The sequence below is a fragment of the Mesitornis unicolor genome, unplaced genomic scaffold, assembly GCF_000695765.1.
Source record: "Mesitornis unicolor isolate BGI_N332 unplaced genomic scaffold, ASM69576v1 scaffold12301, whole genome shotgun sequence".
NCBI lineage: Eukaryota > Metazoa > Chordata > Aves > Mesitornithiformes > Mesitornithidae > Mesitornis > Mesitornis unicolor.
Genome location: NW_010161817.1, coordinates 20780 through 45725, shown reverse-complemented (window position 1 = coordinate 45725; position 24946 = coordinate 20780). Strand labels below are relative to the sequence as shown.

The following is a 24946-nucleotide window of genomic DNA, read 5'->3' as shown; positions in this document are numbered from 1 at the left end:
CTGCTGAAGACTGAGTGCCGACTGTTGCTGGCTGTTCCTCTGAGGTGTGCTGGAGAAGGTGGCTTTGTTACTTATTGACTGGTTGTTGTTGGGTTTGGACTGAAATGGGTGAAATCATTCCAGGCTTCGTCCTTTGAAGGGATGAGGAACTTGAAGCCTTGATTGAATGAATGCAGCCACAACAGTGACCCTTTTCCTTGATGCAAAAACTCAGGTAATCATCCTGGTTTTGTTCCTGCTTGCCAGGTTAATGCCTACCAGCAAGGAGTGGGGTATCAAATGCTGGGAAACATCATCACCATTGGATTAGCGTTCCTGCCGTTCCTCTACAGACTCTTCCGTGCAGATAACCTGGAGCAGCTGTGCTCCTTTTCTCTAAGGGAGCTTTTGCACATCTTTTGTGGAGCACCTGCTAGCACCCCTGTCATTGTGTTGTCTGCGATCAACTTCCTCGAAAGACTTTGCTTAACCTGGATGTTTTTCTTCATGATGTGCGTTGCTGAGAGAACCTACAAACAGGTGGGTTTGAACACACAAACAGGTGGGTTTGAACCTACAAACAGGTGGGTTTGAGCGCAGGGGTCCTTTCATGACCCCCAGGACAGGCGTTCCCCAGCCCCGTGCTGTTGGCCGCAGAAGGCCCTGGCAAGATGCACTGTTACTTACCTGAGAGGTCCAGGATCCCCCAGGCTTCCCCAGCGTGCCGCAGGCTGGTCCTTTCTACCACTAAGCAATCCCGTTGGTCTTTTTTTTTGTTTCGACTAATTTATGTTTGTCTGTCTATGTTTTTTTGTTTGTAATTTGCAGAGGTTTTTGTTTGCCAAGCTTTTTAGTCACATTACATCTGCTCGGAAAGCCAGGAAGTATGAAATTCCTCACTTTAGACTGAAGAAGGTAGAAAACATTAAGATCTGGTTATCCCTTCGTTCCTATCTAAAGGTGAGTTCTGGCCCAAGATTTGATCATTCCTGAGGGTGTAACCAAGCCTCTAGGAACAACTTCCCGTTGTGGCTGCAGGACAGCACTGCTGTTCGTTATTTCAGTGGCAGCCGCGTGGTGAGCCCTGGCTGCAGCTCTGCATCCAGACCTGGCACCTGACCCCGTGTCTTTGTTTCTGCAGAGGCGAGGCCCCCAGCGATCTGTGGATGTGGTCGTGTCCTCAGTCTTTTTACTGGCACTTTCAATTGCTTTTATATGCTGTGCCCAGGTGAGCTTTTAACTTTGTTTTTGAAGCAGGGGGAAAACCTAGGGCTTTTCTTTCGCCAGCCTGTAAAGGGCTTGAACTATCGGTGGTTGTCTCCAAAGTAATACAAAGTGTTTGTTTTGCATTTGTTAAAAGCTTTGTAATGTTTCATTGGTCATTAATGGTTATTGATTCTCTGTGTTTGCAGAGGGAAGGCTGGGTTTCTATAATCATTAGGAGAATTTCAGGCCATAGGCTCTGTGCACAGAGGACAGGACCCTGCCCAAGAACCGCAGCTGTTCACAGGACGTTTCATTTAAGAGGGCTCTTTAACCACTGCCGTGAAAAGCACATCAATAACTGTTAGTTACACCTTTTAGTCCTTCACTAAACCTCTGTTCTAGTAAGCAGTGGTAATGCTGGAGCTGGTTTCTTGGTTTCTTTGTGATTTTATGACCAGAGATTGATTACACTGTTTAGGCAAGATCTTGGTACCATGAAGACGCAGCCATGAGGTGGATGGTTTGTGGACACTGACTCGCTGCAGTGGCTGCTGTAAGGCCCGGGGTTCTGGAGGGAGCGGTGTCCTCGTGGCTGTGGGGGCTGAGGCTGCCAGGGGACACGCACGCATGAAGGGAAACACCTTTTATTGCCCGTAAATTGGGACGAGGGAGGAGAGACACAAAAATAGTGCCATTTTCTAAGTGGAAAGAAAAAAAATTCCAAGCAAAAGCCAGGTTAGAAACGAGTCCTTTTCCTTTACCCCAGTTACCTGAGGAACTTGCACATCAGAGGCGTGCCAGCAGCCGTGGAGCACGGGCAATGCCCTGCGCTTTGCCCACGAACAGGCAGGCACCGGGTACTGACAGCGATGCTTTTTTTCAATACAGGTTCTTAAGGGTCACAAAACATTTCTGAATGCAGCTTACAACTGGGAGTTCCTGATCTGGGAAGCAGCTCTTCTTCTCTTTTTACTGCGTCTGGCATCTTTGGGCTCTGAAACCAACAAGAAATACAGCAACATTTCGGTCTTGCTCACTGAGCAGGTATCTCCATTTAGCTTATTCTCCCTTTGGCTTTGTGGTTTGTTTGGATGTAATTATTGCATTTCAAACCAGCTTTAAAAATACTGGAATCAAGGTTTAGAATTCAGCAATCAACCCTTGTGCTGGGCAGAAGGCAAAAAAACTGTGCAGTGGGGAGGGATGAGCTGTTCAACGTTTGGACAGAATCAGATTCTAAAATTCTGGATTATTTTTGCCTCTGGGTTAACGTGTCAGCCACAACCATCAGCAAAAGAATGATATTACCACTGCTAAATTCCTGTCTGTGGATGCATCACTTCTTTAGTTTGCAGAAGAGGAGACTGAGGGGAGACCTCATTCATGTTTATAAATATTTAAAGGGTGAGTGTCACGAGGATGGAGCCAGGCTCTTCTCGGTGACAAACAATGATAGGACAAGGGGTAACGGACACAAACTGGAACACAGGAGGTTCCACTTCAATTTGAGAAGAAACTTCTTCTCAGTGAGGGTGACAGAGCACTGGACCAGGCTGCCCAGAGAGGTTGTGGAGTCTCCTTCTCTGCAGACATTCAAAACCCGCCTGGACGCCTTCCTGTGTAACCTCATCTGGGTGTTCCTGCTCCGGCAGGGGGATTGGACTGGATGAGCTTTGGAGGTCCCTTCCAATCCCTAACGGTCTGGGATTCTGTGATTTAGGAGTGACAGTGGACTGCAAAAAAAAAAAATGGCTCTAATTTCCCTTAATTAGCAATTAACTGGAGGCCAGGGCTGGAACATCACTGTCTGGTCTGTAATGTGTCTGTCACAGATCAACTTGTACCTAAAGATGGAGAAGAAGCCAAACAAGAAGGAACAGCTCTCTCTAGTGAACAACGTCTTGAAATTGTCTACAAAGCTCCTCAAGGTAAGCACTGCTCCCTAAAAACAGTGGCTGCATTTCATGGAAGCCGTGACAAATGGCAAGGATGATGTGTCTCTGCTCTTCCCAATTCTTTCTTTTCTTGCTAAGTTTGTTGTCACAAAGGGAGGTTTTTTTTCTGTGCTGCTATTGCCATGCCATAAGAGCAAGCAATGCCAGACCTGTGTGGTTAATTAGTGCTGCAAACATTTGATTAATAGCAGCTTACTGTGATTTTAGGTGAGAGAAGCTGGGATGAACACAGCTGGCTCCTTTCTGCTTGAATCTCCTTTTCCTGCAGCAGCTTCCACCTTGAAGCTTGGTGACAGTAGCAGTCAATTTTTGGAAAAGAAAGAGCACGGCCCCAGAGCCACATAGATGAGCGCAGACAAATCTAGAGCCTGCTGTGCTGGGCTCTTGTCACACAGCTGCTGTTGCAGAGGAGATTTCGGGTTAAGCAGGGCCGGTCGCAAACAGCTTTGAGAAGGGAGGCTGGAACAGAGCAGGGATTTCTGTGTGTGCCTTTACAAAAGGGTGGAGAGGCTGTGCGTGCTTGGCAGAGGCTGCCAGGGAGCCACTGTTCAGCTAAAAAAGCATTAATTGCTTCTGGTATGGAAGAAGCTAATGGGACTTTGTTTTTTCTTTCACTGCAGGAACTGGATACTCCATTTAGGCTGTATGGACTGACCATGAATCCGCTGATCTACAACATCACACGTGTTGTAATACTCTCTGCTGTCTCTGGTGTAATAAGTGATCTCCTGGGATTCAATATCAGAGTAAGTGTAACTGCCCCCAGCCCAACAGGAACCCCTGTGGTACCACTGCCGCAGCCCACCCGCCCAAGGACGGGGCTGACTTAAACTTCAGCCCTGTTCAGGCCTTTGGTGCCCGCTGAGAGCCATAGCTCAGGATCCTGGCTTCTGAACATGGCCCCTCCCCAGGTCACACTTAAACTGGAGCTCGCTGAGCCCAGCACTGGGCACCGGCTGGGCACAGGAGCCCAAGTCTTACCTGCAGATGAAAGGTGCTCAGAGCTGTGGCTTTCAGACCTGTGCTCACTCTGTGTCTCTTTTTCAGTTGTGGAAAATTAAACCGTGACCTGACCATCTCCGCCAGACAGAGCAGAGAGGGTAACGCACAGCCCGGGCAAAAAGCAGAGGTGGTCTCCAGCTATGGAAATCGGTAATGACCATTTTTTTAAAGCAGATTCTCAGCATGTGTATCAGAAGTTTTCCCTCTGCTTTCCTGTCCTACAACACAGAACAAACTGGTCTAATCAGGGAAGGCATCCCCTGGCACGCACACACAGCAAGCAGAGCCGATGGGCCCAAGCAGCAGCAGCAGCTGGCAGTGAAGCAGCAGGAGCTGCCTGCACAGCACAGGGGGCATCCACACCAGGGCTGCTGGGACGCTGCTGGGTGCCCTGGTCCTGTGAAACCCCAGTCCCGCACGTGTGGGTGCTCTGCTCCCAGGGCTCTGCTGGGCTGAGCGGTGCCACAGCTCCGAGCACCCAAGGCAGAGATGGGAGAGAATCGGCCCCGAGGAAGAGGCAGCAAAGACGCCTCACCCAGAGGGCACAGGAGAGAAACAAGGTTCTAAAGGCATCTGTTAAACTTGCGTTTTCCTCGTCTGTCTCCTATTTATTAGTAATGAAAAAGCAAAAACTGAGGAACTTTTCATAGCTTCATTCTTTCACAGGAGGGGGAGGATGGCATAAGAATTTTTGGTAGTAAATTGTTTACAGCTATTTTCTGTACAAGGAAAAGTTGCAAGATGTGAAAGATGACAATTTTATATATCAAAATGTACAAATAAACCTACGGTACAAGTATTTAATCATTAACAACTGTTTCTACATGACTTGATGATTTTTATACCACCTTTGTTGAACATTTGTTATTCAAACAGGGAGTCAAGGAAACTTCCAATAATAAATTGCGTTTGTTTTCCAGAGGAGTTCTATGTTTGTGGGTAAAACCTGGGTCACAGATTCAGCTGTTGGAAGCATCACACCACTGAAAGTCAACAAAGGATCTATTTTATACAGTGCAGAACCAACAGGCCGGGAGCTGGAGTTTCTTTTTAATATCTATATAAAAAATAATGAGCGATTTACAGGTCTCTCTCTAGTCAGAACCTCAGAGTATGTATAAAGGTGCTGTACAATATATAAACATTTACACCCGGTACATCCATACGTTGCTCAGCATTCCAAGGCCACATTGCTAACTCATCCGATGCAGAAAGTACAGATACGAGGTCCGTGGAGGGAGGAGTCACACGCAGGAAGGACACTAAATCAGGTCACATCAACAGCGAAAGACCAGGGGTGGTTGATGACAGGGAAATCACTTCATCTCTGTCTGAACGCCGGGATTTGTCACTGTCTCCAGCGCTGAGGGCAGGGGCACACAGCCCAGCCCAGCTCCTGGACCCGCACAGGACACTCAGAGCCTTCAGCCTTTTCAGTCGTGCTCCCCAGCGCGGAGCCGTGGTCGTGTTGGGCCTCCCAGCAGCTCCTGACGGCTCAGCCAGGGCCGAGCGGCGCAGCACAGCTCAGCTCTGCGCCAGAGCCCACTGAACTGGAAAGGCTTTGTTTAGAAAGCTGTTTGTCATCTGTATTTCTAAATAACTCAGCTCAGAACTGATCCACTGTGCTCATGAGGCTTTAAAACATTTCATGTTTCAAAGCCAAAACAAGATGCTCACTCACTTTCACACAGCAAATCGTATGAGTTTGAATTTTAACAGGAGTAAAGCTTGACCTTTTACATTTCTCTTTCTGCAAACTGGACCATGGGCTCCTTTTACCACTTTTCTGCAGCCATTAAAATCCCAACATGGCAGGAAATCATCCCTAGAAGTATGAATAAAATAAAACCCTTCAATTGATGCAGTCTGCTGCAGGGCTGCCGGGGCAGTAGGTTCTGGTGCTACCATCCCTGCGTACAGACCTGTTGCAGCCCAGCTGACAGACACGGGCTCTCCCGCAGCCTGCATCGCCCAGCTCAGCACTGGGAACGGATCACACGCTCAAACTCAAACACGGGAGACACGGCCAGAACTTCGGTCCAGAAGCTGCTGCAGCCGTCGGGTCTGACCTAGGGGCGGTTGTCATCTCCAGGGAGGGAGAAAGTTCAGTTCCTAACGAGCACTGAATCATGAAAGATGGGACTTGAGGACACAGCAGCACAGCGAGGCTGAGAATACACCCGTGCTCACAGAAATGCCACGGACGCGGTGCCGTGAGCAACACCGCAGGACCTGGCTGTTCAACAGAACCCAGCAGTTCCTCTTTGCAGACGGATGTTTGCGAACCGCTGCTCTCAGCATCCTCATGAATCAAGAACACAAAGCAATTTTGCTGTGTTCATTAAAAGCAAAATTACATTAAAGAACTGATCATGCCAAGTGTAACTTTTATCTACGTAATTGTGTGTTGGGTGTAAAAATTTCAGAAAAACCTCAATCGAAGGGCATCAGTGGCTCGTTTGCTGCCCTGGCACTGGCAGAACCAACTCCCCATCCTCTCCCTCATGTACACACACCCCGTGCTCACAGGAGAACACCCGTTTTGAACAAAACCTTTTCTGTGACCGGACACACACGAGGAGGATCAGAGCGGACACAGCGGATGATGCCTTGGCACAACAAGAGTGAGTGATGATGGCATTGGCAATGCAGGCATCGAATGGGTTTGTTCGGGAGCTCGCAGCACACGAAGCCGCAGCAGAGCAACGTCGGGAGCAGCAGAAACCGCCCGCAGCGGGACAGGGGACAGCAGCTTATGGGGTCTCATCCACGCGATCCAAGAGTCCTTCATGCAGCTCAGATAATTCAGAACAAATCAAATACTTCCCACCCTCAAACCAGTTTCTGAAAAAGAAATGACAATGCTGTGAAAAGAAGCAATGCTTTTCAATGACCGTGACTGAACGTGTTCCAGAAAGCATCAGTCAGAGCCGTTCGTCCGCCGTCCCGGCCGTCTGGGTGGCTCTGCACGCAGCCGGTACCCTCCAGGGCCCAGGGGCGATCGGTGCTTTCCTGACGGGAGAACCGTTCTCAGATTTGGGAACTCCCTCGTCTTTGGTGTCATGGGGCAGCTCCGTGTGTCTCTGTCTGCGCGGTGCAGCAGCCTCCGGCGTCTCCGGGCTCCTCCGTTTCTCCAGGGCGAGCAGGGCAATATCGGAGAGGCTGGAGGCTTTGAGGCGGCTGGAACCCGGCTCTGCAGAGCTCGACTGCTTCACGTTTCTGTCCTCAGCCGCGTTTCTCCCAGAGTCACTGAATGGACGATAATTCCCATCAAATGCTGCGTGTTGTTGCTCTGGAGACCACCCCTCCGCCTTTCCGGAGGTTTTCTGCTTCATCTCTTTCCTGGTGACTCCTGTTTTCCCATTCCCACCTCTCGAATGCTCAGCACTCCTTGTTCTGTCTCGGTGTTCTTGTGACCGCCCTCCCGCACCCACGTTTCCGTGCTCACCAAGGTGTTTCTGGGGACTGGCAGCCCTCCCTCCATTTCCACTGGGATACTCTTGGTGGTAACTTTTGCTCATCCCCATTTCCATGGTTTTGCTCTCCCTCTTTCTGGAGCTGTCGGGTTTCTGGGAGCGATCCCCGGGGGTTTTTCCAGGCCCCCCTTTCCAGGGGCTGTGGGATCCCGTGGGAGGGGGTCCCTCGGCGGCCCCCGACCTCTCTGGAGTTGCAGATCGGTCTCTCCCTGTCGTGGTTTCAGAGCCGGGACAGGAGGGCTGCTCCCATCTGAGGGGCTGAGGCTTCGTCTCCAACGGGTTTTCGGTTAAAGTGCTTCTCTTTTCAGGCACAGTGCTCGTCGCTTGCTCCGGTTTCTCAGTCAGCCGAACTCTTGTTAAAGCTTCTCCTGGTAAATAACACGGTGCAGATGGGGAAGCAGAATGTGAAGATGAACACAATGGTGACTGATCTTCATATATTACATTTGACGGAGATGGACTGTAACTATCCCAATCACCTGCAAGTGAACAGAGACAGATCTGACTAAATGACCACAAAAAATGAATTAAAACATCACTGGGTATTTTAGAAACGTGCACTACTGAGGTTCCAGGACGTTACATGAAATCTTCAATTTAAAAAGCATGGTGTAGTGCCACGCTCTCAAAGTCTGATTCAGGCAGTTTTCGATACTGCATTTTTCTACAATCGACAGCAGCCGTGAGGATGGGATTTTGGAAAAAACTTGCGCTGGGGACGCTGCCACAACCCCCACGGGACCGACACGGCCCCACGTCAGCTTCAGAGCCGACAGCAAAACTGCAGCACTGAGTCCCTGAGCTGTGTGGTTTAATGTACGAAAACAAATGAACTGAGACTGTTATGCTAAAGGAAAACTGAAAACTGTGGAAAGCTGAGGATGTTCATAGCTTTGCACTTTAATAACAGGAAGAGACGAAACACAAGACATGCAGATTTACCAAGTCTTTAAGGAAAAACCAAGAAAAGCACTGAAAGCCCTTAATGCTGCTCAGGTTTCACGTAGGGACACAAACTGGAGGGAGCCAAACCTGAAGGAGGAAGAGAAAAAGCCCAGAAGTACAAACCAAAATCACGAGCACAGCGAGCAGATTTCAGTCAAACGTGACCAACAGCAGGACCAGAGCCCACAAACCCGTCCCCTCTGCACCGCTCTGAGCTCGGCCCCGCTCCCACGGCTCAGAGCTCCTGCAGCCTTTCCTGATTCTGCGCAGACCTCGCTCTGGGGGATTGCTGTGACCGCGAGGGCCAGGAGCGGCTGCAGGCAATTCCCGAGCCCTGGGGTGCGGGATGGCACCAACTCCTCGCTGCTGGAGCTGCACAACCTGAAATGATGGGGTGAGGGGGTGCTCTCACGCTGCCTTCAGCAAGCGCTGGTTTCAGAGGCCCTCGAAGCAGCTCCGCTCGTCAGGGCACAAGGACAATGACATTAAACTGGTGCCTCATGACGAGGGGACTCGGGGCAGTGGCTGGGAGTGCAGCGCTCAGCGCAGACCTCGCGTGTCGTGGACGGGCCCTTTCCGTGCCCTGCGCTGATTCACGGCCGTGCGGTGCAGGGAGGACGAGGAGGGGCCAGGGGACGTCCTCGGGCTCTGGAGGGACAGAAAGGGAGAAAGCTCCGAGCAGATTTCACCCCTTGAGCAGACGCCGGTTGCTGTCGGCAAACGCCCGAGCACGAGCGGCTGCTGGGTGTGCAAAGTGTGCACTGTGAAACTTTCCAAGGATAAACTCACGGTCGGTCACTGTCTCTGAAAAGCTCTCATCAGAAACAGTGACCCTGCCATTTCAGAATGTACCATCAAGGCGTCGGCAGCAGCACCAAGGGCTGAAAGACTAAAATGGGTACTCAGAGAAAGGGCTCTTTGCTTCAAGTGCTCCCACAGCCGAAGTTCTGATTTGAGAATCTTCATTTGACAATTTTTGATTTGAGAATTTCTGGAGCATTTCCTAGGTCAGAGCCCAGATCACCAGTTCTGTGCCCCGCAGCCCAGAGCCCCTGCAAGCGTTTGCTTTCCCTTCTCCTTTGCCCACAGTCGTGCTCTCTGCTGCGGACAGGAACCCGCACCTTTCAACGCAGGAGCCACGCTGAGAGCAAAGCTGTGTCCCTCTGTGCTTTCCGAAGGTCTGGCTTTGAAAAGCAAAGCAATCCATAGCTTAGAAGGCTAAAACCAGTGAATTGATCTGTGCAGAAATAACATTCTTAACAATATTCTGAATAGTGCGCTGTATCACACAGAATTTAAAAAGCAATCAGTGTTAATTATCACATTTGTATAGGAAAACTTGATTAGCTTGGACAGAGCTGAGACACTTAGAAGTTACAAATATGCAATAATTTCACACCGTGTAACATGCCCAGGTACTGATCACAAGTGAATTTTACCAGAAATATTCCTTATATTCTAGAATAAGTACGAGCACAGGCACAGTTATCAGGGGAACGGCCGTTTCGGTGAGCGACCACTGCAGCTCAGAGCCATACCCACAGCTCAGAGCCATACCCACCACCCAGAGCCGTACCCGCAGCTCAGATCCCCCGCAGCGCAGACCCTTCCCCGCAGCTCAGAGCCGTACCCACAGCTCAGAGCCGTACCCACAGCTCAGAGCCGTACCCACAGCCTGGAGCTGTACCCACTGCCCGGAGCCGTACCCGCAGCTCAGAGCCGTACCATGGTCTGGGATCAGCCCGGTCCCTGCTCGCAGCAGCAGCAAAACTTTGTTCCCTCCAGCCTGGATCAGCTCGATGGCTCGCGTGTGAGTGATTCCTTGGGTGGGCTCTCCATTGATTTCAACGATTTGGTCACCGACCTGAGAGAGGAGAGCAGCCAGGTCAGTCCTTGTGCATCTCGGACACCGAAAACTGATTTTTAACTTAGAGAGCAGCAGCAGAGGGAGGTAATTCTGGATTTCCTCACGTGCTGAAATGCGCTCAGCAGCGACGCTCAAGCCCACGCGGCGCAGAGCTGAGCGCGGTCACAGCACAGCAGGCTGCGTTCAACAAAGGAGATTTTGTTCCAGGCAGGAGAGAGCCCCACTGCGCCCTGACCAGAACTGAGCTCTCAGAGGCCAATTAGCACTTCCAGAGGATTTGGGCAGGTAATTAATTACAGTTCACACCACCTCTGTGGGCAGGGCTGGAACAGCCCCTCCACAAAAAGGGGCACAAACCCTCATCCGCACTGTGCGGATCAGCTGAGGGACGACACCGGTGTGAAACCAGGGCTTAATGACAGAAACCCCGCCAAGGAGGGCACGCTCACCCACGGCCCCACCGCAGGACGTGGCTCCATCACCACTGACTGGGGAGAAACTCCTCTGCTTTTGGAGCACAGAAAACCACACCTTTTCCAGCGAGGAGGAGAAACCGAATGAGACCAAAACCACGCACAACCTCAGCGGGTGAGCGCCGTTTATCGAGTGTTTCTCTGTTGTACAGAGCTCCTGGCCCTGCTCCGCCACAGTTGAGAGCTCACGTCCCCACGGGGACAGCCCCGCCACGGCCAAGGCACCCCCGGACACGTGGCCCTGCAGCGAGGTGTGAGGTGCCCACGCTGGGATGGGGCCTCGCAGCTGGGGACCATGGGTTTGGGTCAACGTGGGGGACCTGGGACAAAGCCCTGGAGCTCAGCGTAAAACCACTGGAAGGAGCAACCCAAAATACCGTTCTGAGCACTGCACTCAGGCAGCCTCTCAAGCATGAGGGAAAAATGTTAATTACTGTAACAAACTGAGATAACAGAACTTAACAATGCTTGGAATTTCACATCCAATTAAGCCCCAGACAGCCCCAGCAAGGAGCTGTGCCAGCCCTGCTCTGCAAACCACAGCACACACAGGACCCCGCAGTCGCCGTTGCCGCTGCAGGTGAATTCAAAGCCAATTTGATCAGGAGTTGCTCGGAGGAGCCAGACTCACGTGCACTCGCCCGTCCTTGACGGCCGGGCCGTCCTCCGCCAGCCGCAGGATGAACAGGCCCATGTTGTACTCCTTGCCCCCGCGCAGGCTGAACCCGAACCCGCGCGGGCCCCGCTCCAGCTCCACCGGGAAACAGCTGGGATTCTGTGCGGGGAGGCAGAGAAAGGAGGTGAGGACCTGCAGGCAGATTCAAGCATCTGTTTTTTCTGGAAAAACGCTTCACGCATTTGTGTGGTTTGAGAAACGTGCAATCCACAATGTAAACCAAATTCATCCCAACTCGTGGATGACCACGTGCAACGGTTTCATTGTGAGTCTGAACACACAGAACATTTTATATGTGCATGTAATTTCTTTAAGAAACTTTGCCAGAGGGTCTGTAGTAGCCCCGCTGCAAGCATTTTCTGTTTCTTTTCTAATTATAATGAGCATTCAACTACACTAAGGAGCTAATAAAATGTAAAACGTTAGCAACAACGCTCTGTGAAACACTGCAGTGCGTTTTTATACGCAGCTTTTCTACCACTGTCTGACAGGGAAACGTGTTCCTGTGCTGCTCTGAGTACCCCATGGCGACGCCGGGGCCGTGTCCTGATGCAGGACATTGCACACTTACCTGCGAGTGACGGCCACCGGGAACCGAAGCAGCGCCTGCATCCACCTGTGCCGAGTGCTTGTGCTCGGGCCAGGAGAGCCGGTAACTGCTTGCAGCGTCTTTTCCAGCTTCTCCCTCTGTAGCTGCCCTGCACAGAGTGAAAGGACATCGCTGTTACCCCCGTGTGGACAATCCCCTCCCGCGGTTCCTCTGCCAACCCCAGCCCGTACCTGTCTGCGCTGGGGGCACCGATCGGTGCCGGCCCCAGTGGCCGGTGCTGCGGTGCTGGGCTCTGCCGCGCCGAGTTGGTTCCCGACGGAGGACCACGGTGCTCTGGTAAATGCAAACAAAGCGGACGGTCAGGGCTGAGAGGACTTGGGGTGCAGACCCTGGCTGGGGGAGAACTCTCGACTCATTTAAGACACAACAGTTTGGTGCCAGCCAGCTCCAGCAAGGGTTAGGAACTGGCCCACAGCCGCACCGGGGGCACACGGACCGGTCGTCAACCAGAACCTGAACGTGTTTCGCCTTCTCCCAGGGGCTAAGTAAAAATTAAAATATAATGACATTTTCATAAGACAGCTTAAGATTATTTTTCCTTCCACACAAAACACAAAGATTGGGCCCTTCACGATAAATCCAGTGCAGCAATGAAAAAAACCACGTTTCAGGATACAAAATGTCCCTGTCACTTAGGAGTAATGAACCATGGTCTATGCAAAAAGCTGCCTCTCAGCTAGAACCCGAAATGGCAAGTACTGGCCCGAGATGAACTTGTGTGCTGTGCCATCAACTAATAAAGTCCTTCTTCTGACAAGGGTTAAACCCCCAAGCACCACAACTAGCGATGCTCCAGTCCCGTCAGGTGCCTCTCATCGCTGCCAACCCAGAACGCTCAAAGCGCTCAGGCATCTTAGGGGAAGGAAAAGGTAACGCGTATTATGAGAGCGAATTTCTCAGGTATGCGAGACCTCCAGAGCCCTTCACAGGACTGCTCGGTGCCGCTGCTACGACATGCCTTAAAGAGCTTTTCCTCTAGAGACAAAATGTCAACTTTTACTCCTGGTTTATACTCAGAGTTTTAATTTAGAAGCACAGGCAAGAAAAACGCCATCTGTTTGTACAAATCCTGCAGCCCTCCGCTCTCCTGTGCTTCCAGCCATACGTGACACAAGCTGACAGGCTCCTGCTTTGCGAAAAATGTTCAAGAACGTCTTCTGGCGCACGAGGTGGAATTCGTTTATTTGTATGAAAAGCCAAGCTCACACATCTGTGAAAGCCAGGAGGGAGAGGCAGGGGGGCAGGGCAGCATCTCCACTGCCGGTCTTGGGGGACAGCGCTGAAGACGATGGGAACAGCAAAGAGCAGCTCCTGGCAAACTGGGCATTTCTGAACTTGGAGCCACAACCTGCACCTTCTCGGGGTGAACCCTGCATGTGTGAGCCCCCGTGTGAACCTCATGTGTGAACCTCCATGTGAACCCCCACGTAATCCCTCATGTGAACCCTCGTGAAAACCCTCGTGTGAGCCTCCATGTGAACCCTTGTGTGTGAACCTCGTGTGTGAACCCCCATGTAAGCACTCATGTGAGCCCCCATGTGAACCTCGTGTGTGAACCCCCATGTAAGCACTCATGTGAGCCCCCATGTGAACCTCGTGTGTGAACCCCCACGTGAGTCCTCGTGTGTGAACCCTCATGTAAGCACCTGTGTGAACCCTCCCACAGCCCCATGGGGAGCACCCGAGGCCCCGACCAGGCCCTGTCCACGGCTCCCATGGACCTGTGCACAGAGCTGGGAGCTGAACACAGCTGAGCCCAGTGCGGGAACAAAGCCCCATCCCAGGGGAGCAGGTGCTGCTCCTCTTCCATTGCCACAAAACTACCTACACCCAAAACACGCCAACTCCAGCTCCTCCAAGCCACTCCTTTTCCTGACTGGTCTCAGCCTCATTCATCACCTGCTGCTGATTTTTCTTCCCCTCTCTGTGGATTCTCCTCAGGTTCTCGTTTTATCTCTACATTTTGGCTCCAAATCCATAACTGAGGCAGTGGGAAAAGTTCTTACACCGCGTCCAGGTACAGTCGTGCATAAGTAATGACAGAAATGTTATATTCAGAGAGCTTATTTTGAAAACAAAGCTGATGAAGAGCCCCAGACAAACAGATCTAAAGCAACCACCTCCAACTTCACTTGAATTATAACATTGCCCCGGGCGACTGCTTTGAGGTGTGTCCCTTCAAACTGGAACGAATTAGATTTGATAAAAACAAAAATCTTAAGAGAAAAAAAAATAAGTCTGGAAGTCTCTCTGCTTCGAGCATTAACAAAAAGGAAAATTAAGCCTTTGAAATTCTGTATTGCAAGCTAGGATAGCATGTCAAATATTTGCAATGAATGTGAAATGAGAGAATCATACGTTGTTGTTATTCACATTCTAGCTTTAGATATTTATTATTTAAAAGGTGAAGAAAGCCAGATTTCTGGCAAAGTAACGATCGTGAGTTTAATTAAACCCACAAGCAGCAATCCAGAAAAATGCCACGGTAAGCAGGGTCGGAAAACAGCTTTTCTCTTCAACTGATTGGATTTTCCATATTTATAGTGCCCTGTTTGTGCAGAAACAATAGCACTGGATGGGAGCTTCCATCAAACCACGGCTCTGACGCTGGGTCTGCAGCCACCAGCGCTCGTGTGAAGGACGACCCCGCAGGACGACCCCGCGCGAGGCTGCCCCGGGGGGACAGGGGCTCCGGCAGAGCCGTGGGGTTTCTGCTGCGCCCCAGGGTGCAGCATTTGGTGCGTTTTACTGTGGCGGGAAGGAAAAGCTCAGAGTGTCACATGGACCTGGAACTCCGTGTCCCTGCAGCCTGAGCTGTGCCTGGCAGGGCCACCCCGAGCATCCCAGCCTCCCCCAGACAAAGCTCCTGGCGGTGGCAGCAGGAGCCGGGCAGTGTCTGGGGGAGGTGATTCCTCTCAGCATCGCCCCGTTCTGCTGCAGCTCCTCCAGGAGAGGTCATTTCTCTTTGGTCGAACAGTACAGGGTCTGGGCAGGACACGTTTCCAGGCCAGCAGCAGCCGCTCGCTCTCTCACATGAGAAACCATGAGAATGTCTCTAACCCTGCCTCGTGCTGTAAATTCTTGTATCTTATTTTTCAGAATAACCACCCTGGCAGCCGCCTCTCTCTGCCCCACCTGCCTTCAGCAATTCCAGACGAGCTTCACTCTCTTTTAATTTCCCAACATCTTATCACACTCCACTTTAAGTGAATTAACTTCAGCATTTACAAACACCGACTTTGGCAGCGCGGCAGGACCCATCCACCCGCCGGGGCCGCGCACTCTCCTTACCCTCCTCGGCCACCACCGTCAGGGTGACCGCGTTGCCCGCGTCCTTGATCAGCTGCACGATGCTGTCGTGCGAGAGCTCCACGATGGACTGGCCGTTCACCGCCGAGATGCGGTCTCCCACCTTCAGCTTCCCGCACTGGTCAGCAGGGCTCCCGTCTATAACGCGCCCGATCTTGTGGGGAATCACTAGGAAATAAGGACAGCACCACGATGAATAATCAAGTCAGATCAACATCGGACAGACTCAGAATTGCCACAGTCATCCCCAGAGACCGCTCCTGCTCTGCAGGGTGGCACAAGTACAAGAAAAACCTGCAATGAGGAAGAAAGCTTCACTCAGTAGAGCGAAACGAAACGCCAGCCCCGACAGCACGGCCGTGTCACGTACAAGGTGTTGTGCCTAAAGGAAAACATGGGAAGGAAATGGGTCACATCTGCGAGGGGATGAGACGACCACGTGTCGCGGGAGCGCTGTGAAGCAGCTTGTTTCACCACACACAATGTAAATGTGCTGCTCTCCACGCGTGACCCTGGAGCGTGGTGTGGACTCGGGGACAGTTGTGGACAGTCAGTGTAACACAGTCATTAGAGATCTGGATGCACGGGCTAACTCTTCCTCCTCGCAACCCAAAATTGAGCCTTATATACCCTTCAACAGGAAATCAAACCTCTCCTGTCAGAGACAGACTCTGGGACCTGGGGAGCACCGCAGCAGCAACCCCCAGCACAACACCATGTGTCAAACCAGCCCTGCACAGACCCTGCCCTGCGCCTGCACCCCGAGTTGTCCTGAACTTCAGCAGCTCTCCCGCCTTGCTGTCCTTGGCTCACCCCACAGCTCCCTCTGCTCCGTGTACACTCCTCTGGGCCAGAGCAACGGGGCCAGAAAAGATGGAACAGGGAAAGGAGGGGAAATGGAACAAGATTGCTTTGAGTGACTCTCCCAGAGGTGAAGCAGATGCAGGAAGGAGCAGAACTGACACGGTCCAAGGGGGTGATGCTCCCTCCAATCCTGGCGTGTCCTCAGGTGCCTCTCCCATGGCAGCCCCTGTGCTGTCCCCATCGGAACCGTGCCAGTGCTCAGGGAGGGACCTTGCCACAGGATTTGCTGAGCTGAGCCTCAGCACCACAGATGACACCAGCGAGATGCCCTCATGGCAGGAGAAACCTCCCAAAACCTGAGGCCAGAGAGCCAACGCTGAGCTGCTGGTGTGCTGACATGGCACAGACAGATTCACGTAACATCAAAGCACATCAGTCCACGTGTCTCCCCATGCATCCAAAACAGCCCTTCATTCATCTGGATGCCCAAAAGCACAGCAGAATTGGCTCCTGTCCTTCCCAAATCCCTCATCAGGGCTCTTCTGCACTGCTCCTGTATCTCCTTTCCAAACACCTCTCCAGTCTGACCTCTGCACGTTTCACAAATGCTCCTCCTGGTGCCCCATGCAAAAGCCCAGGCACCTCCAGAGCCTGAGGCGCGCTGATGGACGCCCGTTTGCTGTAGCTGCTGCTCTCCCAAACGTGGTTCTCTCTGCGGGACAGGTGAGGTGAGGATCCTGCCGTGCCCATCAGCATCAGCAGCTGGCGTCCCAAAGCCATGGCAGCAAATCTGAGACACGGCCAGAGCGCCATCAGCCACCCAAGATGAAAAAGCCATCAAGGGTTGTTTTAATGAGCTAGCGCAGGCAGAAGTTACTGCGAAGGAACAGACATTGATGCCTTCTAGCATTTACCACGAGTTTAAATTTTAATTACACTTCCCTTAATAGGCTGCTTTTTTAAGTATTATATAAACCTAAGAGCCAACTGTGAAGAGCAAAGCACTGCAGGGTTGTGGAGTCAACTGCTGATTACTTATTTTGAAATATCCTGGCTTTAGAAGAACACAGCAGCTTCGTGTTAAACTGTGGCACAGAAAAGCTCTGCACAGCACAGCCTGCGGAGGCACCAGCGTCTTCTTTCCTGAGTTAGAAACAGCCCGGACCAGGGCTCATCCTTCAGCACTGCAATTGGTTTCAGTTGTCTTCTACTTTTAGTCCCAATATGAAACAAACAGGGATTTGCAGCAGATCCTCAGACAAAAACGTTGTCTGTAGTACAGTTATGTTATAACAGAATACCAATATGTTATAGAGTGATTCTGTTTATAGCATTTCTTTACCTAATATCTGACTGGCCAGACAACCCACGGCTGCTCTGACACAGGCACAATCACCTTCCAGGGCTTTAACATTCGTGCAAAGGTATCGTGTGAGCCAAGACGCATCACGCTCTAGATATGTATCGTATTAATTCAGCACAGTGTTATTTAGAAACAGGTTTTTTCTGTGATCCTGTGGTTTTTTTATCGTGCAGTAAAATGAAGTGGGAAAACAGAAGAAAGAGTCTGAGGCTCAGTAAGACTGAGATGCGCTCTCAAGCCATCGATATCAGTCTGGAACCAGCTGAGGATGGCTCAGAAGGGAGATTCACAGCAAGGAACCGAGGGAGGATCGCAGGGGTTATCTGCACAGGTTATTCATGCCAGTGAATCGAGTTCATCTGAACACACTGAGCTGGTTGTATTTCGAGGGCTGACCCAGGTAACCCAAACCTGGTGGCCAAAGGGAATGAATCTCAAGGATGACCCCACTCGCCACCTCGTGCCAAGCCACTGACCAGCAGCAGCCACCGGCACCAGGAATGAACGTGCTGGATCCACTGGGCAGAGCTGCTCCTTCCCGTTAACCGAGTTTCACTGCAGGCCTTCCCGCAAGCAGCTTCTCTCATTCATTTCCACTCTCAGTATTTCTTTCTGTTTTTGCTTTCAATCTTGGTTATTTTGCTGTTTATCTCTACAGCTGCGCCTGAAGCCAGGCCCATATATCAGAGCTGGAACACCAGAGCACACTACTTTTTCATTTTGATGATCTTTCCAGACAAACCCCCCCCGTCTGTCTGACAGTAACAACCTCATCGCTTTTTTCCAAGTCCTGCAGTCTCCACTTTCTCAGATCCCCATAAGAAGAAATTCTACCTGATTAGGTAACATAAAGCCAAGGCTGAAGCTGTACTTCCATTAACATGCCTATGACTTAATGCAGTGTGAGGATCTGCATCACCACCACAGCCTGCAGGCTGCCCTGCGACAGCGCACACGTGTGGGGACGGGCTGTTGTGTGACAGACCCTGCTGCCCTCGGGTCACAGCTGGGTGAAAACGAGCTCAAACACGAAGCAGAACCAAGCTGACTGGGGCTGGGCTGTGAAACAGCGTGAGTGAAAGACGAGTGCATCACACAGGGTGCTGCATGGCAACACCTGCACGTTGTGGAGAAACCCCCGAAGCAGCCGCAGCCCCACTCACGTCTGCTCTGGGACCAGCACCGGGCAGCACCAGAACACAGCACTTACCACCCGGAGGGGGTTTGTTCTTTGAGGTGAGGATGACGAAGCCAAATCCTTCGTTCTCCTTACGCTGCAGACGGACGTCGTAAACCTCTGGGGGCTGCTGGTTTGCAAACTCCACCCGATTTGGCCGGGGAGAGCCGTTCTGTGTCACGACGGGCTGCGACTCCTCCTCCTCCGCTTGCTTTTCCCCTTGCAGGTAACAGACAAATGAGAAATAAGGCACAAACAATACTGCTGTTTTACCAAGCAACTACAGCAAAACGGTGCCAGCCTGAGGAAACTCTGACTGCCTGGGAGAGCAAGGGGGGAGTTTATTACAACGCAACTCGGATCAAACAGAAATCAGACACAGGATAAAGCACTGAAAGGCCCAGTGTACAGAGGTGTGTGCAGTTCTGCAAGGAAAGCTGCCAGCACACAGCTGAGCAGCCCTGGCCGTGTGTGCACAGACTTTGTCAGTGATCTGATACCTTTTTATAGTAAAAAAACCATCGTGGCTTTCTGCATGCTACAAGTACAAGATCTGTGGCAGGGATCCAGCTACAAACTACAACCATGGCTGTGTTAAGTGAGGAACAACTTCACTTGGAACAATGAAAACGTTTTTAGAAGGGAGTTTGAAGACTGGAGCCAGGTGTTCCTTTAGGAAACCTACAACATTTTGGAAAACACTACTGCCATCATAGCCGTGCAAGCAGTGCCAATTAACAAATGCCACAGCATCAGCTTATTAAATTCTGCTTTTCTTCCCTTACTCCGAATTACAGCTGACCCTCCTGAACCTCAGCCTGCTCAGCTCTAGTGCAGTAATCGCTAAGTTTCAGAGCGGCTTTAGTAGCCTTGATTACAAAAACGTTTAGGGAGATGTGTGTCCTGCAGTACCCTCTCAGGACAGACGGACACGTACCACCGAAGAAGATCTTCCTCCGCACCGTGAGCAGCACCTGGCCATTGCGAGCAGCGCTGGTCATCAAGTCCAACACCTGCTTGTGCGACTTCCCTTTCACGGGGACCCCGTCAATGCACATCAGCTCGTCCGCGGCTCGGAGCCGGCCGTCCTTCTCTGCTGCTCCCAGCGGGATTATGGCTCCGATGTAAATCTGTCAGCAGAGCAGAGGCAGGGGTTGAGCAGAACACACAACGGTTGAGTCCAGGCGAATCCAGACAGGTGAGGGCTCTCAGGAAGACGCTGTTACAGATCTGACTGTCTGGCTCCACCAGAAACACGGCCAGCAAGTGTGCTCTGCACAAACTGACTCAGTGCACACAACCTGGGGGCACAAAGCATTCAGTATCACAGAATCCCAGAACGTCAGGGATTGGAAGGGACCTCCAAAGCTCATCCAGTCCAATCCCCCTGCCGGAGCAGGAACACCCAGATGAGGTTACACAGGAAGGCGTCCAGGCGGGTTTTGAATGTCTGCAGAGAAGGAGACTCCACAACCTCTCTGGGCAGCCTGGGCCAGGGCTCTGTCACCCTCACTGAGAAGAAGTTTCTTAAATTTAAGTGGAACCTCCTGTGTTCCAGCTTGTGTCCGTTACCCCTTGTCTTATCATTGTTTGTCACCGAGAAGAGCCTGGCTCCATCCTCGTGACACTCCCCCTTTAAATATTTATAACCATGAATGAGGTCTCCCCTCAGTCTCCTCTTCTGCAAACTAAAGAGCCCCAGCTCCCTCAGCCGCTCCTCATAAGGCAGATGCTCCACTCCCTTGATCATCTTTGCAGCCCTACGCTGGACTCTCTCCAGCAGTTCCCTGTCCTTCTTGAACTGAGGGGCCCAGAACTGGACGCAATATTCCAGATGCGGTCTCAAAATACACAAAGGTTGGGAAGACCTGTAATTCTTATTGCCATCAGTTCTGGAAGCACCGCTATCTCCTGAGCACTTCTGTCAGGTTGTTAAAAAGCCCAACTTTGGACATAAGCATGCACTGTGCACCTGTAACATAGATGTGATCTCTCAGACATTACTGAATCAAAAGCCTCCGTCATTTATTCCACTTATTTCATTATTTTTACCAAGACTAGGCCAGAGTGACCGGGGAAGCAGCAAGTTTTCAAAAGAACTGCAATTCACTGCTGAGAAGCAGCCAGCTCCATGCTTGAGGGTTTCTCAGTGCATAGAACAAAATGTGGTTTTGAGAATCTGGCAGGAGAGGTGGCGAAAAAGGGGACACAATCCCAAACCTTGCCTCGTTTCACCGGGCTGTGTTTAAAAGAACGGCCCACGGGAGCTTTTGCAGGGTCAGCAGCAGCTTCCTCCCCTCACTGGCTCCCAGGATGCACCCACACGCACGGCACTGAGCACTGCAGGGCACGGCTGAGCCAAACCACAGCTGGGAACGGGCAGGGGCCGAGCACCAGCGCTGCCCTTTGAGTGCTCCCCAGACACAGCAGCAGCTACAGAAACCACCGGTGTCACCAGAATGACGGAGAAAATGCTGCCAAAAACAGGCTCCAGGGAGCGGGAAGTGCACGGGAGCCTCGCAGATTAAAGGCAGCCAGGAAGATGAAAAAAGAAAGGGAATCTGAACCAAGTCCTGTTCTTGAAGAGGCAGTTACTGAATTGGTCAGTTTTGCCATCACTGAGCTGTCTGGAATGAGAGGAAATGAGGATGACAGAGCAGGAGTCCATCTAGCAGTGATCTTTAAGATAACGCACTGGAAACAGTGAACGTTTCACTTACGGGCTGATCCGGTCCATCCCCTCCAAGCACCCGGAAACCAAAGCCTGACTCTTGTTTTCGCAGGAAAACATCCAAATCTCTCGTGTTTGGAGCTAAGACAAAGCAACATTGAAAACGTGTAAGGAGCTATCTTTGATTATTGAAAGATGGTGCTCTTGTGGTGCATTCTGACTCTTCTTAGACAGAAATGACACCATTTCTATGATTAACTGTTTTACTGTAAATGTGGTTGCAACATACTGTACCCTTTTTTGTAAAAAAGGTGGTTCCACAGTTTTCTAATTTCTGTTTGAATTATACAGCTCTTGAAATGTTTAAGGGAGGTGAACAAGCTCAATATGCGAGTCCCAGTACTTTTACCACACATAAAACATGGAAAAAATGCCTTCATAATGGAGCGTTTCTGGGTCGAGGTGGATGTACTCACGTTTGTCCTCATAAATACTCTTAGACTTCAGGTAGACTTCCGAGGGGTCGAGTTTGGGAGAGCCCGAGCGCACAGCAGTGGGTGGGAACGGCATGGGCTGCGGGATGGGGTCACCCACAGACTCCAAACTGCCCGAGCTGTCCTGCTTGTCCTTCTGAAACAGACCAGCCCACAAGCCCACATTAAACCAGAAACAGAACCAAATGTGTGTACGTGAGCACACGACAGTAACCATCACAGCGAGGGGAAATGCAGGGCGGAACGAGGGAACAGGGGAACACTATCACAGCTCAGTGTCGCTTTCCCCGTGCGTGTGTCTGACCAACACAGGCCACAGATTTCTAGCAAAGTCCCTGTGGTCTCCCACCCCAATTTCCAATCGATTATGCACTAAAGGAACTCTAAATACTTATTCTGGGCTGAAACCCAAGCCAGAAAAACTGGCACATGGTGGCCTGCATGTGTCTTTGCATGTTAAGCAAAAGCAGCAGCAGAGCAGACTCAGATATGCCCTTTTACGGAGACTGGAAGAAAGCCCCCCAGGCGATGCAGCACTCTGACACTCCCAGCATGTTTATAAACACAAGACCTTGCCCTTTTTGACTGAATTATTTTGCCATGCTGCTTAATGCCACTGCACATCGAGCGCTGCACGGGAAGCTGCCTTGCACGTGTGCTCCAACGCCGGGCCCCGAGCCCGCAGGGGTTCTAGCGCCCGGCACAGAGCGCAGCGACACGGCAGCCACCGAGGTTTCTGCACCGATGTGTTCAGCGCGGGCGGCTGCACGACTGCGGGGAACCGGATCCACACATCCTGCAGGGTGCAGCCTGCTTCAGTCGCACCGAACTTGTGTGCTCGCATCATCCTGCTGCTGCCGCGCCACCTCAGTACAGGGCTGAGAAACAGCAAAGTATCGTGAACTTCCTTTAGGAATCCCATGTCACTTTAATACAGCCAATGAGCAATGAAAAAAACAAAGATACTGCATTTTGTTCCCCTTTTAATGGGTATTCTGACAGCAGTTACTTGGGACAACAAATTGGTGCCAGCGAAGTAGACGTGGCTTTACTACATCACCTTGCAGATTATCACAGGGACTAAAACCCAGGGATGAGATTACAAAAGCAGGTCAAAGTGTGCACACAGCAACGTCAAGTATAGTGCAGAAAAGGGAAATAATGACAGAACTTGAACGGCAATGTCATATTTAAATAATGGCAAATCAACACCACCACACCCATCCTCACACAACATCTCTGCTGCATTCTTGATCCCTCAGTGGCAAGCAGAAATGTCCACCACCTCCATTAAACAACTCACAAAACTCAAAGCAATCTTTTGTGTTAAGCAGACAACATTTATGAGCCTGTTTTGGAGCCCCCTGAAGATTCTCCATCAGAAACAGATCTAAATGCGTCGCTGATACTCACCCCTTTGGCAGTTTTAGTCGGTGAGGGCGGACCTGAAACAACACAGAAAGCAATTTCAGTACTAGGTTACCAGAAGTTTGAACAGCATTAAGGCAAAGTAATCAGCTCCTCCTGGGACTAACAACTCCTTATTCACTCTTCTTTTACATGGCAATGTGAGCACTCAGTTGACCAAAGGCATCACTTCTGAGATGTCTCAAATCAAAACTGTCAGCTGTACGATGAAAAAATCCATTTCTCTTTTAGCTAGACACTGGTCAACCGAATGACACAGGTTCATTGGACACAGAGACCTTCCGAATTTGTCTGGAGGAATTACCTTGCTACCAAAGAAATCCAATTATTCCTTAGCTGATTAAGGAATAGTAGCATTTATACAGAAAAAGACCTGGGGATTTTTGCCAATGTCAATGACTGTTCGAAGTGACACTCTCAGAGCTTTTGGGGAAGACACATTCTGGTCTGTGATGAGGTACAGATATGCAAATGTGAAAGTGAGAATTTTTCTGGTATTTCCAGTGATCACCTCACTGCTGATGGCTCTTCCCATCTCCTGCAATCACCTGTCGAGCGCAGGCACAGTCAGGGGATACCTCTGGGGAGCCTCAGTAATCTCTACCCATCACACACTTTGCATCACGCTAGAGACCACATTTTTGCTTTAGCAGTCCCCAGACACTTGGAAGAGACGGTGCACAAACATTTCATAACAGAAGTTTTGAAAAAAAATCCTAGCAACACGCTCTCACCTCCAAATTCTCAGGGGTATAAATTAAGCTTAGAACATAACGGCTCAGAGACATAATAAGCTGCTACTTTACCATCAAGACTGGACACAATTTGGATATCCCAGCAAAAAAGGACTTTTAAAAAGCATATAACCATATGTGACAACCATAACCGTATGTACGCACCTCCTCTTAAGATAAGCAGCGGCACCTCAGCCCCTATGGGAAACTGCTTCAGTACCTCCACCACCTGCAGGTGCGTCAAGGTCTGCACGTTCTGGTGGCAAATCTCCTTGATCACGTCCCCCTTCTGCAGGCCTTGGCACCACTGGCTGTCTAAAATCATCTTCACCTTCTGTCCTGTGGGACTGTCCGCAATGGCAAACCCAAAGCCCTTAGGCCCTTTGACGAGAGGAATGGTGACCAGCTCAGGCTGAGAGCCTCCTGAAGACGCAAGGGAGATCCTCTGGTCAGCCGCATCCACGGCCGGGCCATTGAGACGACCGTTGACCAACATGGGGGTCATTTTTCCGTTCTGGTCCAACACAACCGTCCCTGCTATTAAATCTTGGCTGGCCACACAAACATCCCCTTTGGTGACGGGCGGCCCGTTGATAATAGGTGTAGCTGTCACTATATCTACCACGGGGTCCTCATTGTCGTCAGGAAGAGGATAACCACGACACAAAGTCATGTTCACGTACTGATTGACAGGAACCAGCTGAAACATCTGGACAACATCTGCATGGGTATGGCCAAGGACACAACTTCCATTGATGTCTACAATGACATCCCCTG

The 24946-nt window shown here is 50.9% G+C and overlaps 2 protein-coding genes across 2 annotated transcripts in view; one reads left to right on the top strand and one right to left on the bottom strand.

The window, feature by feature from the left end:
- The window catches only part of PHTF1 (putative homeodomain transcription factor 1), a gene marked incomplete at its 5' end in the record, with an annotated part of 9752 nt that extends 5534 nt beyond the window's left edge, over positions 1 to 4218 (top strand). Inside the window, 7 exon segments of the mRNA XM_010193456.1 lie at positions 247 to 519; positions 808 to 939; positions 1121 to 1207; positions 2074 to 2229; positions 3018 to 3113; positions 3761 to 3886; positions 4188 to 4218. Of these exon segments, the coding sequence (XP_010191758.1) occupies positions 247 to 519; positions 808 to 939; positions 1121 to 1207; positions 2074 to 2229; positions 3018 to 3113; positions 3761 to 3886; positions 4188 to 4208 (891 nt within the window).
- A 4382-nt stretch (positions 4219 to 8600) lies between these two features.
- MAGI3 (membrane associated guanylate kinase, WW and PDZ domain containing 3) overlaps positions 8601 to 24946 on the bottom strand; it is a gene marked incomplete at its 5' end in the record, with an annotated part of 26405 nt that continues 10059 nt past the window's right edge. Inside the window, 12 exons of the mRNA XM_010193455.1 lie at positions 8601 to 8650; positions 10289 to 10427; positions 11535 to 11678; positions 12151 to 12277; positions 12360 to 12462; positions 15481 to 15666; positions 18876 to 19061; positions 19780 to 19972; positions 21563 to 21654; positions 21990 to 22143; positions 23421 to 23452; positions 24335 to 24943. Of these exons, the coding sequence (XP_010191757.1) occupies positions 8601 to 8650; positions 10289 to 10427; positions 11535 to 11678; positions 12151 to 12277; positions 12360 to 12462; positions 15481 to 15666; positions 18876 to 19061; positions 19780 to 19972; positions 21563 to 21654; positions 21990 to 22143; positions 23421 to 23452; positions 24335 to 24943 (2015 nt within the window). The remainder of the gene's footprint in view (positions 8651 to 10288; positions 10428 to 11534; positions 11679 to 12150; positions 12278 to 12359; positions 12463 to 15480; positions 15667 to 18875; positions 19062 to 19779; positions 19973 to 21562; positions 21655 to 21989; positions 22144 to 23420; positions 23453 to 24334; positions 24944 to 24946) is intronic.